The sequence below is a fragment of the Notamacropus eugenii genome, chromosome 3 (assembly GCF_028372415.1).
Source record: "Notamacropus eugenii isolate mMacEug1 chromosome 3, mMacEug1.pri_v2, whole genome shotgun sequence".
Classification (NCBI taxonomy): Eukaryota; Metazoa; Chordata; class Mammalia; order Diprotodontia; family Macropodidae; genus Notamacropus; species Notamacropus eugenii.
Window position 1 is genome coordinate 410686439 of NC_092874.1, and position 20047 is coordinate 410706485.

At 37.8% G+C, this 20047-nt stretch overlaps 1 protein-coding gene across 1 annotated transcript in view; it reads left to right on the forward strand.

The window, feature by feature from the left end:
* Nucleotides 1-20047, forward strand: part of ABCA13 (ATP binding cassette subfamily A member 13) — a 371167-nt gene that overhangs the window by 60231 nt on the left and 290889 nt on the right. Inside the window, exons 14-17 of the mRNA XM_072598129.1 lie at nt 15333-15446; nt 16783-16873; nt 17749-17925; nt 18749-19055. Coding sequence (XP_072454230.1) covers nt 15333-15446; nt 16783-16873; nt 17749-17925; nt 18749-19055 — 689 coding nt within the window. The remainder of the gene's footprint in view (nt 1-15332; nt 15447-16782; nt 16874-17748; nt 17926-18748; nt 19056-20047) is intronic.

Below are 20047 nucleotides of genomic sequence, written 5' to 3' on the forward strand. Positions count from 1 at the left end.
CAAACTCATAAGGAAATAGAAGTGATTATCTATAAATCAGCTCTTAGAAGTGATTGTCATGAGAACCTGGTTTGGTGGCCCCTGAATGTGGGTAGTAATTGAAAGAGATTAAACTGTCTCCAATTATCCTGCTAGGGTTCTGTAGGAGTAAACAAGTGTATTCAGCAAATTTTGTTAGGTTTTTACATTTGTCAGCCATACTGTCCTAGTCCTAGACCATGATCAATAAAGTATTCAGACCATTGCTTTACTAAGAAGAATTTCAGTGTTGGATCATTGTGTTGGGTATCCTGATGATGAGAGTCTTGGGGTGAGAGCTGGTGAGAGTGAGGTCATCCTAAGCAACAGGGACCACTGGGATTGGGGGCCATTCAAAGAATAAGGTTATGTTGCATGGTGCAAGCTGGTAGAGGAATAATTAAGAGCCCAATGTGAGTGTGGCAAAATTTCAAAATTTTAAATGACTCTTGGATTTTAAGTCAATGGAGTTATGACTATCTTGTGTGATTATTAGGAAAGTGCTTCTTAAAAATATGTCCCTGTTATTTTAATACTCAGTCTTCATCAATTGACTAATCACTGCTTGGGAAAATTGTTTGATATTTTAATCACTAGTCAGGTGTTTCTTTTTTGAATTATGGTTATTAGAGAGTAATGATCAAAGTAAAAGATCTTTGAATTTTATAATCTTGGAGTTGACCCCTAGAAGTCATTACTTTAACCTGTTCATGAACCAAACTATCCTCTACAATATTCCAAAGCAAAGAGTAATATTGTCTTTGCTTAACCACCAGTGAGTGAAGACTCCCTCCCTCACTTGGCAGCTTATTCTACTTTCAGGTATTTCTAATTGTCAGGAAGTTTTCCTGTATATTAAACTTGTTAGTAACCTTTTCCCTCTTCCAAATTCCTTCTTGGGGGACAAAGCAGAATAATCTACTCATTCTTACACATCATAGCTCTTCAAATACTTGAATGGAGCTATCATGTCCTTTTAAAATCTTCCCTTGCCTAGGGTGAACATGTCCAGTTGATTTAGCCATCCCTGTGGTATGATATATGGCCCTTTCTCTCTCCTGGTCACCTTGTTCTTGATATATTCCATGTGACTATGGCCTTCCTAAATATATGTGTTTACTCAATGACCTTGTAGTTCACTAACACCTAAGTGATGGCTAAAATTCTTTCCAACTCTAGGGTTGTATGAATTTATTCTGTTGTTTTTAAGGATAAAGCAAGAAGTTAACCCACGACTTTACATATTATCAGTAGTCAGTTATGTTTAATAATTAGTTAAATAACAGTCATCACTTTTGCCATAATTTTCATTCTTATATCAGTCAATGATGTCTTCATAAAAATGACTTACTTAGAGGTAGTGCTAATAAAAATTCTTCCATTTATAGCAGGGAATAAAGCACACCTGTTGGTGGCCCATTGGTAACAGCAGCACAAAGATCAGTCTAAGTGCTGGTGTACTTGGGTTGGGTAGCTAAGTGGCACAGTGGATAGAGTGCCAGGTCTAAAGTCAGGAAGACCTGGGTTCAAATTCAGCCTCAGACACTTACTAGTTGTATGATCCTGGGCAAGTCACTTACCCTGTTTGCTTCAGTTCCCTGTAAAATGATCTAGAGAAGCGAATGGTCAACCGATATCTTTGCCAAGAAAACCCCAGATGGAGTCATAAAGAGTTGGACATCACTGAACCACAACAAAAGTTATCCAGGGAAAGGAGGAAGATCATCTCCTTAAGAGATTTGCCTATCCTGCTTCCCTACCTGGAGTGGTAGTGATGATAGATTATCGTGGTAATGGGAGTCTTGGGATAAGGTTCAATGAGTGGTGTCAGGCTAAGTAGTAGGGATCATCATTATTGCAGTCATTTAGGAGTAGGGTTTTGCTGCATGGTGCAGACTAGTGGAGTACCTCAAAACACTATGTCCCTGATCTTTGATGAGCACAGGGATAAAGGTCTCTGAATTGTGAGGAGGAAGTGTTTCTCCCTTAAGAAGAAAGATCCCTCTGTGTGTGTACCTTCCTGGCACAAAACCTTTATGTCCTTGCCCCAGTTACAACTCTCTACCTAATCCTTCATAGTTTCTAAAGCACTTAACACACATGATTTCATTTATTCCTTATAACAACTTTATAAGATGGGTATTATAGGAACTACCATTTCCATGAGGAAATGTGAGGAAAGGAAGCTTTTACAGGTTAAATTACTTTCTACAGCTAGTAATTACCAGAGATGGCATTCAAATCTTGCTTTTCCTGACTCCAGTTTCATCTGTTTTCACACTATACCACATTCCTATGTACTCACATAATTCTCACTATAAAGAGATCCTCTTACAGAAAGAATTTATGACTGCTTGGGGAAGGTGACAAACAGGTTTTGTATGGTTAGAGTTGATTGAATACAGGGTTATATCTGAGCATGGAATAGACTGCATTTTAATACATAATATATACTCATCAAATAACTTGAATGAAAAAGAAAAATGTTTAGCTATATGATATTTATCAAGGAATAAACAACCTCTAAAGCCAAAGAAGCCAATAGCATGAAATCAGTGTCCATAGATAGGCCCAGTGATGGTTGGAAGCACAAATTCAGAACATCCATGACTGTAATATTCACAGAGTAGTTGTGTGTGGAGGGTCCTAGGAGCTTTACCAGCCAAGCTCAGCAGCTGATAATATAATTCATAGTTATCAGGGCTCCAAACACAGACACCTAACCAGTGAGCTGAAAAGGCACCCCCAGTAGCCTGGTCTGTGAGAGTTATAATATCAGGAGAAGTTCTGACAGTGTATTTTTTTTAAACCACAACTCAACCAAAAATCTCCTGGAAAACAAATTACATTCTACAGATGGACTTGCATGATTTTATCCCCTTCGTGCCAATATTATCCTCTGAGACCACAGATCCAGGTTTATGAATACAGAAAGCCAATTCCTAGGAATGATACCTGAATGCGTAGGATTATTTGTAGGGGACTTTGTTATAGACTGGTTGGCCTGTTCTTCCACCCCTTATCCTTCTAGAGGAAATTTCTACTAGAGCTCCTATTATTACCTAGAAATATTTTTCTTTCTTTTTATTTTTCTGGTCATTTTGACTTTTGTTGATATGTTTTGTTTTTATATCACATGCATTTATAGATTATTTCCACTTCATTAGAATTCTCTAATGACAAAATAAAACACCTAAGTGAAAGTAATAATATGGTGGACTCATGTGAGAATGCATACATTTCACATCTATAGCACCCTCCCAATCTCTCTGTTTTATAAATTAACTAAATTTGTGTTTTTCCTCCTGTCCCCCACCCTACTGAAAAAAAAAGAAAAGAAACTTATAAGAAACATGTAATCAAGCAAAACAAATTCCCCAAATGGCTATAGCATGGACATGTACTTATTGAATGTATGTTGACACGTATGTATGCTTGCATATATGTATGTATATGTGCCAAAAACTGTTGGGATTTCATGATGTGTTGTGGTGGAACCATTTCAAAGAATTTAGAGTCAGAACACCTTTCATCCAAGTATAGGCATTTACTGAGACTGACACCTCTCATGGAGTGGTCTAAATTCCAAGAATAACCAGCAACTTCAGAGAAAGCAAGATGGATTTTTATAGGGTAAAGATACAATTACATAACAGAAATTTACATAGAATATAGGAATGTGATTAATATTAAAATGGCAGGAGAAGTTTGTTAAGGGATTAGGTAATGGAGGAGAGGTCCCATCTATAGTTTGGTGGTTAAACATTTTGATCATGCTGCCCTCCAACTGGCTAGCTATTGTGGCCCTCTCTGGTCAAGATGGTCAAAATGTGATTGACTTCAAGAATGTTCAACCTGTTCCTGTGGGAATGGGTCTGGGGATCATGTCTGGGTAGAGGTTGTGACTGGGTTCCCACTCCTGCTGTTTCTATGAGAAGTAGGACATACCTGTTGTTCGAGTGAGCAGTGAGGCATACATGAAGATGTTAGGACATTGGCAAGGGAGCTAGGTAAGTGCAATGGACCTGTAATGAAGTTAGACCATTGTATTGAGGGCAGTCTATTAGGATTCCATCATATACTTATATCCTTTTATGTCTCATTCTGTACCCCAAATTCATCTCTGCTGTGTAATAAGTAGCATGAAGTATTTTTTTCACAGGATGGCTACTAATTTTATCCACTTTTTCTGACTCTCCTTATTACACACTAAATCAAAGGAAGTGTGAGGAAAGCCAGGAGAAATGGAATGATGGGGAACTGGTGCGGGGTTTTGCTTCCTTCTTCACATTCCTGCCCTGAGTAGCTTGGCTGACTCCTTAACTGATCTGGGGTATGGCGTGAGTCGTACATGTTCCCTTTAACCTCTGAACATGTATTTGTATTGTCTTCCTCCTTATCATTTAGTTATTCAGTCAGCTCTTTGTGATAAGGTGGACCATAAAACTTCAATGAGATTCTCCTTGAAGAGCTACTGAAGTGCTTAGCCATTTCCTTCTCTAATGGATTAAGGCAAAAAGAGGTTAAATGACTTCCCCAGGGTTATATAGCCAGTAAGTGTCTGAGGCCAGAGTTGAACTCTGGTCTTCTTCACTCCAGACCAGCAATCTACTCTCTAAGCCATCTAGCTGTCCTTCAACTTCACTCCTTTTAGAAGGCCAGATCAGCATAAACCTTTTGCTTTCTGTAGATATTTTATTTACCTTGATATGGGGACTGAAGACTATTGTTCATACATTGTGATGAATGAGAAGCCACAGCAAGCACTCAAGATAATCACTAATATTCTCTTCCCATACCTGTCTTGGGACAGGTAGGTGGTAGAGTGCATAGAGTCCTGGGTCTGGAGTTAGGAAGACTCATCTTTGTGAGTTCAAATCCATCCACAGACACTTTCTAGCTGTGTGACTCTGAGCAAGTCACTTAACTCTATTTGCCTCAGTTTCCTCATCTGTAAAGTGGGCTGGAAAAGGAAATGGCAAACCACTGCAGTATCTGGGCCAAGAAAATTCCAAATGGGGTCACAAATAGTTGGATACAACTTAAAAAAAAGAATAACAATCTATCTTAGAAAGTGTGATCTTATAGAAAAGGTTATTGAAGGAAAATTACTCATTAGGGATTGACTCTAAAGAAATCAGGCAGGCTCAGGAAAGATGCAGCAAAAAGAGTTTATCATATATACATATGTATATATGTATATGTATATGTATATCTCTGTATATATACACACACACACACACACATATAAGAATTACATGAGCATGGGCCCCACACTTAGACTGAGCTTGAGTTTTTAAAGCAAATCTTTGAAGTAAAGGGGTTAATTTTTGATAGGTTACAGCTAAGGAAGGGATTGGTTTGTATTATCTCAATGTTGAGAACACAGTACTGTTAGGTTACTGATTACAAAGGGGGATGAGGGCATGTGTGTCTGTTCGCTTAGATTTGGCATAGAGGGTAGCTTCCCTACAAGAGAGTCTGTCATTTTAACCTGTGCAGCTACCTTCTGTCTCATACCCAACCTGGAGTGGGAGATATTTGTCACATTTCCCTGTGTAGCCCCCCTGCCACTGATATCTTTAAAGGGAATGAAGATTATGGGTATATTCATATTTCAAGTAGTGGTAATGGATGAATTCTTTAATAGGGTCGTGGCCTGGGAAGTCTGTAAACCTAACCCTAGCATTTATTAAGCACCAACAATTTGCTTGGCACTGGGGTGGGTAGGCTCTATTATTATAGTATTACAAATAAGATTACTGAGTATTCAATTCAATTCTTTTAATTAAATATACATTAATATACATTTAAATGCTCATTACTCTACTTCCTATAACCCACTGTCCAGCCAAACTGGCTTTCAGGTATGAATTGTTTAATTTTGTCTTTGTGTCCCTAGAACCATTGAAGATCTTTGTGTATAGAAATGACATAATCCCAGAGACACTTTACGAAGTATGAGAGACAGGTTGGTAGAGTTACAAAGATAATGGATTTGGAATCATAAGGGCTAGGTTTAAGTTTTGGTTGAGCTATTTCTTATTTGTGTCACTTCTGTCCACCACTTCTCCCTCGATTTCAGCTTCTTTATTTATTAAAGGAGACTGGGAGAGCTGGGCTAGATTCAATTCAAATTTGTTGTTGTTTAGTTGTTAAGTCACATCCAACTCTTCATGACTTCATGGACCGTAGGCTTGAAGAGAGATGGGAGAGCTGGTTTCCATTTGAAAGAAGTCACTTAGACCTTCTCTGTAGCTAAAGGAAACTTCATTGATGCAAAAGCGCATGGACCTGAGATTTAGCCAGAAGCTAAACAAAGGCAGTGATATAGGAAAAGGACCAGACTTATCTACACAGCCTGTAGGATGATAATGTAATTTGAGGGTTTCTAATGGGGGTTGGAGATTTAGGAACAGGATGAGAAAGATGGATGTCACAAGATAAGGGAGACAGGGGAATCTTTATGACCTAGGATGAGGGGAGACAATGAATTTATGATCCAGGATAAGGGCAAAGTTTTATGGTATTCTAAGGTAAGGGGAGACTTTAAAGCACCAGGGAAAGAGCAACTTAACCCTTAGGGTACCTTTGTATCAAGAAACTTTAGGGTACCTTTAGAGGATGAACCAGGGAAAGGGCAACTCAACCTTTAAGGCACCTTTGTATCCTTATTACTGTGACATTGAAGTGGGAATATTCAGTCAGCAATCAGAAATGTGGAACTGGAGCTTAGGAGAGAGGTAATGATTTATGTGAATGAAGGAATCATATAACTTACAGGGGCTAGATGTAGCAGTGAGAGTGTATGAGACCTTTGAGGGAAGAGAATGAGCAGTGCAGATCTAATACTTCTCCCTCACTGTCATTTTCATTTAAAATATTCATCAATTACATTGAAAATTTCTCTCAATGTGACATTGCCGTCAACAGGTTTGCAAAGTATCAGATCTTTGCTAATATCACCTTCAACAACAAATCATACATATGTAATCAGATGAACATCTTTAACTACATCTGTTGTCTCATCTTTTTACAATGAACAATAAGGTTTTAGTTTCTCAGTTAATTGATTAGAAAGGTCTTCAGACAGATGGGTAATTTTCATCTGAGTGTTTGCAAGTGGAATGATTTGAAAGTGCTTTGCCTACAATTCAGGAAGCATCTTTTAATGTCAATGGATCTAGCTACAACCATCAATTATACTATTGAATGAAGCTTTTCGTATTTAGTAATTCTGTAAATAACTTTTTGAGGTACAAATAATCCCTTTAGTATTACAGACGTTTTTTAAAGTTTAATTTTGCTTGTAAAAATTCTGTTTTTTTCTGGAAATACGCTCGTTTTGTCAGCATATTTTGCATGTTCATTTTTAAGATGTCGTTTCATTTGTGTTTCACATTATATGTAGGTAAAGCACTTATACAGAGAACTTTTATAGCAATACCTGTAAATTCCACTGATGAACATAATGAATTGCTTTTCTGATTTTGGACATTTTATTTTATGTTTCTATTTCTTAAGGTATCTCTGTTGTTTTTACTTATATCAATTTTAGCTGTCAGGAGATTTTTCTGCTTAAACCATATCTTTATCTATCATAAATGAATATTATTTTACTTTAAAAATTAGAGTCAATAAAAACACATTTAGGGCAAATTTAAATGTAAAGTCTTATCTGCAGTCATTCTTGAATTGATTTAAATTTGTTTGAAATTTACAGAGTTTTTTTTGGGGGGGGTAACAATATGTTGTACTTAACAAAATGAATGACATTGAGAAGTATAATAGTTATTATAGTATTTTTGACTTTCACCCAATGATTGTCTAACTTTGAGTTACACACACACACACACACACACACACATATAGCAAAAAGCATAGTGACAGAACTCCTCTATATCATTGGCCTACTCTAATTTTGGTACTGGCAGATATTTTTCCCATGGCAATATTTGACCCACTCAAATATGACCCTGATTTTGTTCATCATTTAAAGAAATGGAGCCATATCCACTGTCAATTGGATTCCCTTCTATTAGGCTTTATTGATTAAACAGGTCCTTGCTTTTGTTTGTCCTTTCTTCCTTCTCCAAGAGGACCATGATATCAGGGAAGTGATGTTATGACTTGCAAGTAAATTGGATTTAAGCAAGATAGGACTGTGCAAAGACACTGACCTCACTTTTTTCTCCAGAGCCATCTGAACCCAGTGATGAGACATAGATCAGGATGACTGGAGATGGCTCTGGATGCAATAGGAGACCTTGACCTTTTAATGCTATGGTCTTTCACAGGTCTCAACTTCACTGAGGCAATGGCCATTCAGTGATTAAGGTTAGGTAATAAATGAGGCAGAGAATGGTCTCTTTACCTAGTCAAAAACAAAAAAAAAAAAAAATGAATTTGGGAGGGGAAGACCTTCAGGGTTTTTGGTCAAATAGAAACAATTGCTGTTTATATTCACTTTGAGTCAGTCAAAAGGGCCTAAACAATAACCAAGTAGGGCTTGACCTGGGATCTCTTGTTGACCAATCAATGAGAGCCAGAGTGACCAAGCTGGAAAGGTTATAAGTGTTGGTCTGGTCGTCAACTGTTATTGAGAGCTAGCCTGGTGTAGTTAAGCTTACAAAGGTTAGTTTCCAAAAAAAGAAAAAAATGTTTTTGATAACAAGAACTCACAAAGATTGACTGCACAAGTGTATCAGGTTGATGTGCACTTGGTAGTGGTACCTATACCTGTGAAATTGTAGATTGTAGAACAAAAACAATAAACCACATCTTACCTTATAACATGCCTGTGACATAATATTAGAGATGAGGAGACTGAGATTCAAAGAGGTTGTGACTTGCCCAGTTTCACAAAACCAACAAATAGCAAAGGACCTCTGACTCTCTAGGTATGCTCTTTCTGGTGTACCACACCACCTCTCAAGAAGTATTGAATTGCATGCATTTAGTTATCAAAAGATCCAGGTATCATCATAAATTTCCTAAATGTTGCCTATTTTAGAACTAGAAAGGACCTCATCTTTTGGTTTTGAGGTAGGTAAAGTAACATGCTAATTTTACAGATGATGTCAACTCACAGAATCTCAGAGATGGAAAGGATCTCAAAAGTCATCCAGTACAACCCACATTTTTACAGGAATCCCCTTTCATGACATCCATCACAATTGGTCATTCATCCTTGATTTGAAAACCTCTAGAGAGTCATCGTTCAGGCCAAAGTCATTCAGCCATTGGAGGGAGAGACTAGAACCTAGATCTGATGTCTTCTAGTACAGTATTTTTTCTCTTATGCCATGGTTCTGTTCCTTGTTTTTTTTTTTTTGCTAAAGATGAAGCAAAATGCCTGCAAATTATATTATATTTTATATTTCAGTGACCCCTAGAATAATGACTTGCAGGCTTCAGTGGATTTCTAGTATCTCTAGATTAAACTTTAAATACTTCCAGTTGGCATTTAAAGCCCCACACATCAAGTTCCAAAGTATTTTTTCCAGATATTTCTAATTATTTCCCCTTGTATACTCTGTTCCAAACCAAATGGCCCAATGACTGTCACCCTTCCATGACATTCCATCTCCTTCTGCCCCTGCACCTCTGTGACCGGATTGCTTACTTTCATCTCCAGTTCAAGCACCAAGACTTCATGAAACCTTTCCTGACACACCTCTCCTCTTGCCCCCATTTATTAGCACTCTCTTTTGAAATAACTTTTATTATTTTACATATAATTTTTATTACAGTGACAGAATGATGTATTGTATAGAGAACTGGTCTTGGAATCACAAAACCCTCCGTGTGATTCTGTACAAGTCACTTCTCACTATCCTTGGCAAACCTTTCAGATTATATAATTCACAGAGCATGTGCCCACCTGTATCAGAAGGGGCTTCTTTTTCAGGAGCTTACAAGTGCTAGCAGAGGTCCAGAACTCCTTCTCTCCACAAATATATTTATTTATCTGTAAACATGTCATTTCCCTCAGTAGAATATAAACTCTTTGAGAGCCGAAACAGTTTTCATATTTGTCTCTAAATGCCCAGGACCTACAAAGGCTTTGCACATAATTAGTGCTTTAAAAATACCTGTTGAATTGAACTAAATAAGTATTTGGAGGGGTATGGTTTTGTGGATACAAGATAGGCTTGTTTTTATACTGAACAAACTATTCATAATATCAAGTTTTATCATCTACCACATCTGAACCAGGAGAAGAATCCGTGATTGCTATAAAATGATCAATCAAGATTTTCATATCCAGTCTTTATTAGTAGATCATTTGGTTAATAAAGCAAACACATTGGAATTATTACAACTGTTTCATCTGAACATTGGTTTTCCTTTTTTTCTTTTGAAAACTGTTGATGTTTCACAATGGCTTTATCATGGATTGTCAGTACAATAGATGTGCTGCCTTAGTCTGCTTGGAAAGACCTCCATCAACTTATGGAGCTTCAAGATAGCTTATAAAAATAGATGTCAGACTCACTCAATTATCACTAAACAGATGGCTTTATTAGAAAACAAAAAGAAGCTGCTGTATTATCAAGGTAGACTTGGAGGATGAAGTCATATGGCAGGTTTGTTCTGTATGCCTATTGTGAGGAAAAAAAGGTAGTCTCATATGTTGGCAAATACATTCAATGTGAAGACTGAATCACTTGAAATTACAATAATTTAGTCTTTAGACACCCCTTGGGAACCAGTGATCTCATTTCTATTCCTGGTCTCTTCCATCACTTGTGATATGACCAAAGGCATAAAGAATAATTTGTCAAAATTTATATAGCAACTGAGCATTTGAGTTGGTGGTGGAATTCCTGGCTTGTTATTCTGCATCCTATTCTCTGCCATTACCTTCTTTTACCTAACATGGGTCCTGCCTTCAAGATGAGGGGTCAGTGGCCTTAAGTAACTGAGCTTTCTTCTGTTTCACAAACATCCCTCTGGTAGCTCCATGGTGATTACACACACACACACAAACATGCACACGCATGCACACATTCTTAGCTCGTACAAATCATGAGAAAAGATACTGAAGGTAAACAATAAACTGCATTTATTTTTCATTAGCAAAGCATCAAAACTATTTAAATTGATTCTGTTTTGCTAAAACTTTTGCTCTTTTATCAAAGTGGTATGATAGTCCCTTTTTCTTTCAAGTTATTGTAGAAATGGATAATGTTCAATGATATGTACCTCAGTTTCTCTCTCCTGCTTCCCTCTCAATATGTGTAAGTAACAAAACAGTATTAAGGTCAGATAGTATCTTATTATAGACCAGGAAGAAAACTTAAATGCTGATTTATGTGAGGTTGATGAACAGTTGTTATCTGTTTCCTTGAGGTTCAAGGACTGTGGGAAATATGCAATCTACTGCCAAGGATTATGGGACTGTGACCACAGAGTCAGGAAGACAGCAGAGTACCATAGAAAGAGGACTGGTATTCAAATCCTGTCTCTTATAGCTTACTATATGACCTTGTCAAGTCCCTTTAATGTCCTTGGTTGTGTAAAATGAAAGGGCTGGTTTAGGTGATCTCTGAGGTCTCTTCCCACTCTAAAACTATAATCTTATCATGCACATTCAAATGTTGCCAAGTTAGGCACTTCCCATGTATGATCCTGGATTTAGCCTCAGTTTCTTTGTCTATTCAATGGATACAATCATAGTGTTTACTCTGAAGAACAAATGAGATAATGTACAGTATATAAGCTACTTTGTAACCTTACCGCCTGTTAGCTATTACCCTGGAGTTCTGGTAAGCCTTATATGCATTGATATACGAGATCTTTTCTCACTCTGAAAGAGGTCTATACCAGGTAGTTCTGTGATTCCCAGGGGTAAATAAATGCCTGGCCAAGTCTGCCATGAAAGTACTTCCTCTGGGAGATAAGGCATGAGCTTCATAGTGCACCAGGTGGCCTGGTCCTCAGTTAATAGTTGAATACACTGGAGAATCCCAATAGCCTTCTTTCATGTGCATGGGATGGTGAAGGACTTGGGGTGGTGGTATCTCCTGGCCACTTGAGCTAGATGTGAACTATTGTTCCGAATTTTCAAACTGTCTGAAGATGATTGCATGAGTTATTCTAGACTATGTTAGCTTATCTTTTGCTCTCTAGTACTTGGGTTCACCAATATGTATTTGTCTTTCGTTGCGGAAGAAGACCATGCTGTCAGAGAAATGCTGACATGACTTGCACTTGACTTTGTTTTGACTGAGGGAGGGCTATGCAGGTCACCAGCCTCACTTCTCCTCCAGAGCCATCTGAATCCAGTGACCAGATATTCATCAGGATGACTGGAGATGATCCAGGATGCACTGGGAGACCTTGGACCCTTTAGACCAAGGTCTTTGCAGGTACTAGCTTAGTGTGAGGTAATGCCCATTCATTGAATAGGCCTGTTCAAGAAGTAGCCAGGGCATGGCCCCTTTAATGAGGGGAAGGAAAAGAAAGACATCAGGCTGGGTGGGAAATAGCAACAGTTACTATTAATAATCACTCTAAAGCCAGGAGGGTCCAGAGGAGCCCTTAGGCAGGGGCCCATTGGTGTCCCAGTTTCAGAGTGCAGTAGGTTTAAGGTTTTGGGGAAGGGGAGGGGAGGAGAGGGGGAGGCAAACAGGAGAGGAGGAATTGAGTTACCCAGCTAGCTGGGTCCCCATTCAGCCAACTGGGTCCCTATTCAGCCAGCTATGTCTACTACTTGGTGATTTAGGGAATAGAAAGATATAAAAGACCCTCTTCCTACCCTTAGGATTAAGATTATCACAGCTCAAGCACTATCTTCTATATAAAACGTTTCCTGATTCCCTACCAAATACTAGTACCCTCTTTCTCAAACTAACTCATACTTAACTACTTCATATGAAATTTCTGTTGAAAGAATTCACAGATTGGCTCCAGAGAAAATTCAAAGTTGCACATTTCTGACATAGTGGTCGAATTTAACAATGCAATTCAGAATCAATCAGTTCTGCAAGTGATCAGGAGAAACAATTTCAAATAAAAAGTAAAAGACCTTTGAGTAACACAAGAATATTCTGCATCTACTAAAAAATATAAGTGGGAATGGAATGTGTTCAAAGGACAACAGAGCTCAGGATGCAGCCCAGGGTGACTTTCCCTGCAGATCTGAGCTTAATCATACATGGGAAAAAAAAGGATGAAGTTCAATAATAAAGAAGAGTTTGAAATATTTTTTAGAAAGAAAAAACAGAATTGAAGAGATTATTTGCTCTTGAAATACCCCAAAGAAGAGAAATGCAGAAGAGGTTAGTAAATGCAGCAGGTGAAGACAGCGATAGCAACAGAGTGACACCAGAGAGACCAGTCAGGGACATCTTTCTAAATGTTCATAGGGAGGTAGGCGTGAAGGCAGAAATTTGGTAGAGGTAACAGTAAAGAGTAGACAGGAGGGTGGTAGATGTAAAAGGGGAAAAGCGAGAGAGATAGCTGGTTATATTTGAAAGGACCCATCAATACATGGATTCTGATTGAGTAAGGACTATCCTCTTTAAATTCCTAATTTGCTTACTATTAAAAAGTTACAGGTATATTGATCCCACATAGTGATAATCTACTCTCCCTCCAAGAACTGACTTACCTCAGTATGTCTTGCTCATTTTAAAGGGAGGAGGGTCTTCTGAGTAGTTTGTCTATCTATTTATTAATATTTATTTATCCATCCATCCATCCATCTATCCATTTATTTATTTAGGTTATCTGAGTAGATAAACCTTAGTTTGTCACTTTGACAGTCTTACCTACTGCTTGTATCAACTTCAGTCATAAGTGCCTTCCCTTTAAGGCTTAGGGTATATATATATTTTTTAAGGATTTCTTTTAAAATTAAAGAAAACAGTTCTTCCTTTACTGTTCTATACAGTTCTTCCTCTACTGTTACTTATACCTTCAGAGGAATGTTAGAGGACTTCTCATATATCCTATATGTGTACACACACACACACACACACACACACAGAGCTATATTCGTTCCATTGTTATCCCTGGAAACCATGTCTCAATTTTCTAACCTATCTCTTTATCAAAATTGCCTAAAATAATCTTTCTAATGCTAAGTTCTGATTATGTCAGACAACTACACTCAGATACTTTCTCACTCACCATAAATTGCCTGGAAACCTTCAGCGGTCCTCTATTGCTAGAAGGATAAAATAAAAAGTCTTAATTTGATATTTAAGACCCCCAATAATCTGCCTCCAATTCATTTTCCTGCCACTTCCCTTCAGTTGGACTACTAGTTGTTCCCTGAACTTGTCTTTTTAGTCTCCCTGCATGCTTTTCAGGTCATTCATCCTCTTCATTCCTGAAATGCACTCCTCCTCTAGGCAGCTTGGTGGTGCAGCAGATAGAATACCAGACCTGGAGTCAGAACAACTCATCTTCCTGAGTTCAAATCTGACCTCTAGACACTAGCATTGTGACTCTGGGCAAGTCACCTAACCCTGTTTGCCTCAGTTTCCACATCTGAAAAATGACAAGAAGAAGAAAATGGCAAATCACTCCAGCATCTTTGCCATATGGGGTCACAAAGAGTCAGATATGAGTAAACAACAACAAATTCGACTTTGATTCAAGAGCAGCTAGGTGGCTCAGTGGATAGAGCACTGGAAATCAGGAAGACTCATTTTCACGTGTTCCAATCTTACCTCTGCTACTTAATAGCTGTGTGATTGTGGGCAAGTCATTTAACCCTGTTTGCCTCAGTTCCTCATCTGTAAAATGAGCTGGGGAGGGAAACCATTGCAATATCTTAGCCAAGAATATCCCCAAATGGGGTCATGAAGAGTTGGACACAACTGAAACTACTGAAGAACAACAAACTCTTTCTTCATCTCTATGTGCTGAAATTCTCTTCTTTCAAGGCTCATCTCAGGTGAAATTCTTCCATGATAATTGCCAGGTATTACCAGTTGGATGGATTCCCTTTCATCAAAGATGTTGCTTTTATCTCTTTTAAATTTACCTTTCATCACACTTATTTTTGTGCATATCACTCACCTCTATTGAATGATAATCATCTTGAGTTGGGGCAGAAGCTGTATTATTTTTATATCTTGTTATTCCTAATTTGAGGCTTAGTATTTTACATAGTAAGTACTTAATAAATAATTCTTGAATTGAACTGGATTTTGACACAGATATGATAGGCCAATTTTCAATGATAATTATTTATGTCCTATTTCTCTATAGATACATAAGAATCTCCTAAGATTTCCTGAGGCATGGTTTGTATCTTTGGAGTTGATCCTCTCTCTAAGACTATGCTTTGTTTGCAGGCAAATTACACCTTTGTCTTTGTGGATAAGTTGAAGATTGTTTTGGAAGCCATGCTGAAAATGTCTGGTATCTTTCAGAATGGTGGAAATGCTCAAATGATCAACCAACTTCAGGTTAGCTGTCATTCATTTTGTGTGCAGAGGTATAAGCTGAGGAATGTCGGAATTGTTAACGTGGTCTTTGGAAAAGAAATAAAGTATGCAGTGTGGTACAGTGGAAAGAGCACTGGAGCTGGTATCAGGGGAACTAGTTTTGCATCTTTTAGCTCTTCTATTTACCATGTGTGTCACCTTGGAAGAGTCATTTTCCCTCTTAGAGTGTCTATTGTCTTATCTGCAAATGAAGTCTTTCAGAGTAGGTGACTTCTAAGGTTCCTCCAAGTTCTAGATGTATGATCTTTTGAACATTATGTCTCATGGAAATCTATAGTGCTGGAGAGACATTCTTATTGGTGATTTTCAAATAATTGGAATCATTTTGTTTTAAGTAGCTCATCTGTGGAAGGGATCATTGGTATGAATTCTCAGGATTAAAATTTGATAAATTCCAACTTGACTCTGTTACTTTGATTTTCAGCTTTTCTGCCTATTTATAAGGAATGGGAGCCAGTATAAATTAGGTGGATTATTTCATTTTGTCCTCAGAACAACTCTGCAAAGTAGATGCTTCTCTAAATACAGTTCTCTAAATAAAATAGACAGGCTACACACACACACACACATATGTGCATATAAGTATATGTGTAATGAATGTATATATGGATACGTGTATGTACACACATACACAGCAGCAACGCGTGGGATGTACAGGGTGTTCAAGGAGCTCTAGCAGCTATGGTGTGAGGATTTGCTGAGCCCTTTCTAGGGCTGTCCATTCACCTTTTGTGTGAACTCAGCTCTCACCTGTGGGTCTAAGAAGCTGTAACATAAGCAGCAGCCCAGTAAACAATCTCAGCAGACAGGCTAAACCAAATTGAGGATAACCGAGGGGTCAGGGGATGTGTACCCCAAGCATCCTTCCCTGAATGGAATGGGTGAAAGGGGATAATTTGTTCCAGTGTCCACGAAGTCAACTAAAGCAGACACTATGGAACACTTAGAGCTTGATCAGACATCAAAGGGGCAAAAGTCATCCACTGTGTCCCAGGCCATCGCTAGTCATCTTGACTTCTTTTTTTTTTTTTGCCACTGGACTTTGATGACTTTGGAAGAGAGAGTGAGAGCGATAACTTTGTGCAACTCTGCCTCTGTTCAATCCAATTTATACGAATCAAGGCATCACCCTGAGGTGTCACTGGTGCTCTTTAAGCAGAAAGGACAGTCACCAACAGCATTAATATCAGTTGGAGAATACATTGAGGAAACTCCATGTATAAATTCCAGCTTTTAATTTATAGGAAAAGAAAATATTTTAGGTACTTTCTATTAAAAATTAAATTTCTCATTTTAGGAAGCCCTGAGAAATACATTTATCGAAAACTTTGTAGAAAGCCAATTGCAGATTGATGTGGAGAAACTCACTGAAAAGCTACAGAACTATGGTAAGTTTGTTTTTGCATATGTTATACAGAAATAGACTCATTTTAGAATTTCACAGGAGATCTTCCACATCAGGGAAAAAAAGAAAAAAAAGCTAGATTCTGGGAATTTCATTATACCATTGACTTCTTTTTTCCTCAGTTCAGAATTCTAAATTTCATCTCAGTTACCTTTTATCTTGTTAGATTTGTACAAATATCCATACTTTCAGATCTTTTTTTACAGCCTCAATTTGTTATCCAACAAATTAACTAAAATCTTGATATCCCTATGTGTGTCAAAGGACCCTCAACTCAGTAAGGAGATAGGAGGAAATCTTTACTGTTGTGCTCCCACTACACTTATATCTAGATAATGTCCAAAGCATTCTCCTGATCATGTTACCCTGTTAAAAAGCCTGTGCAGAAGAGCCCAAGCTCTGGGCATGCCTAGCCAAGATTTTTACTATAAACAAAATTATCTGCATATACTTAAAAGAAAAATTAGAGAAAAAATTTAAAAAAAGAATGTTAATTGATGTTGATAGGCGGTGAGGCCATGCAGTAGATAGAGTGCTGGACCAGGAGACAGGAAGACTCATCTTCTTGAGTTCAAATCTGACCTCAGATATTTACTGGCTTTGTGTCCCTGCACAAATCACTTAACCCTGTTTGCCTCGGTTTCCTCACTTATAAAATGAGCAGGAGAAGGAAATGGTTGTTGCCAAGAAAACATCAAATGGGGTCAAATGGGTTTCTTTTTCAGTAGCATAAAGGGGTTGGGTTAAATGACCTTAAAGGCCTTGCCTAGTGCTATAGCATCTTATTCTATGAATCTAGGCAATAACAAGGGTTTGACCCAACTAGATAATACGTTCTAATTTGTTTACTTCTCTCAGCTGGGATGTTGGGCAAGATGTTTAATCGCTCAAAGGTTGAACAGTTTCATTCCTTGGCTCAAATCATGGTAAACATTTCATCCTGTGTACTTCTAAGTCGCTTCCAGCCCCTGGAGTCTGTGGAAATGCTGGAGAGAGAAGCTCATGGGCTCATACAACAAAACAATTTATTGGCTAGTAAGTAATTCTGGAGAACAGCTGTTATTTGGGAGATATAAGTTTGGATATATTACCATTTTGCATATCTCTTTCTTAAAATATCTTACAATGGTGTAGAGAGAAGTGAAAAATGCCTTCAAGAGAAAGGAGAAAATAAAACAGAAGAAAAACGCAATGCTTTGATGAGAAGATATGCCTTGTTCTTTCACCCCACAGAGAAAGTAATAAGAACTAATGATCTTTCCATCAGCTTGATCCTTAATCCTATTCACTGGATTTGGTGTCACTGACTGTGAGACATCTTTTATGTTTTCACATCACACATGAGAAATTATTTGTCCTGAGGTGCAGAGTGATCCTTGCAATTTTTCAACCAGTTCTTTATTTTCATTGTGGCTTACTGGTATACTAGACCATGCAAAATATGAGACCATGGCTGATTCATCATCATCTGTTAGTTTGTAGTTATTCAAGTAAATTTAGTATTCAGTGCTTTTGTCTTTTCAACTTTGGGTTGGCTCTATATTTCATTGATTTCCTTTCAGTGTTATCTCATTGGCAAAACCCAGTGACTCCATGATGTGTGTACATATTTAAAGCCTATTTGATCAATACGCTGAAAGATACCTTTGCTTTGATGACATCTATCTTTTATAGGAAGAAATTCTACCTAATTTTAGGTAGAATTTTACCTAATTCAATAAGATAATTACTTTGAAAAAAAGACACAAAAATTCACAAGTTCTTTTACATAAGAAAAAAATTTCCTTATCTGATATCAGTTCTAGACTTTGAGTGACCCGTCAAAAGAACTGAATACTTTTCTTTTTTCTTCTATTAGGCATTATATTCAACAGTTCCTTAACCAGCAAGAGCCATGGACCAGATTTTGTTGATCTTCCACATCACTTCATCTATACAATTAGAACCAGTGTTCTGTACAGTATGAGGACAGATTTAGTCAAAAACCCTTTGTGGAAATTCCATCCCCAAACTCTTCCAGCTGATGGGTTCAAATACAATCACATTTTTGTTCCTCTGCAAGACATGATTGAAAGAGCCATCATTTTGGTGCAAACTGGACTCGATACATTGACACCACCAATACAAGTACAAGCCATGCCATATCCGTGCCACACCAGTGACTTGTAAGTTGAATTTCATACTTGATAGAACATGTGCTCTGAAGGCAGGAATGGCTTTGTTTCTGCCTTTGCATCCTCTGTGTCCACTAGAGTGCTTTATATATGGTAGGAATTTAATAAGCGTTTGATGAATGAAGGGTTTTGGAGCTAGAATGTCCTTAAATATTTTCTCATAATTCAAAAAGGTTCACATACAGACAACCAAAAAAGTTGCTACCTCTTTACTTTCCTTAAAAGAGTGATGAATGCAATATTTCCAAAAAGCAAATCCTTTGAAATTCAATTTTATGACATTTTGGTGGCCATCAAACAATAACTTCATGATAGTCTGGTCAAATGGATTCCATGAATTAGATATCAGGCAAATAGAATTATATTCCTAACTTAAAACTGATTTCATAAATAACTTTGACAAGATTATTTTCATTTCTTTGTATTAATTCCATTCAGCATGATCATATACAGAGCTGAACAAGACAAGTCTTTGTTTTCCAAGAATTTGCACTCTGGGAAGGAAGAATAAGATAGATGAATATTGCGTTCTATTTTGTAGTATAGCAAATTGTATGAAAGAGGCAATCATGTTCATCCCGTGATTCAACCGTATCTTCTATTTAAATGTCTCTCAAATCTATCTACTGAACCCTGATATTCTTCTCGCATCCCAAACCCATATGTCCAGATTCCTGTAGGACATTGCTACCTGGATATCCCAAACAAAGCTCATTTCCCCTCAACTCCCACCACAAAACCAACTGTCTCCTTGTGACATCACTGTAGCTAATGGCAGCACTGTCAATGACCCATTCCCTCATGTGTAATAGTAATTTCTCCAACATGCATGGGACAGGGGGTGGGGGGGGGAGAAGGGGCTGCTAGCACCGGTTCTTTGATCTGGTTCTCTAAAAGGAAAGGCAGCTTTTCAGGGGTTAACAATCCCTTTAATCAAGCACAGGTATCAGAGAAAATCCAAATCCAAATCCAGAGAAATCAAA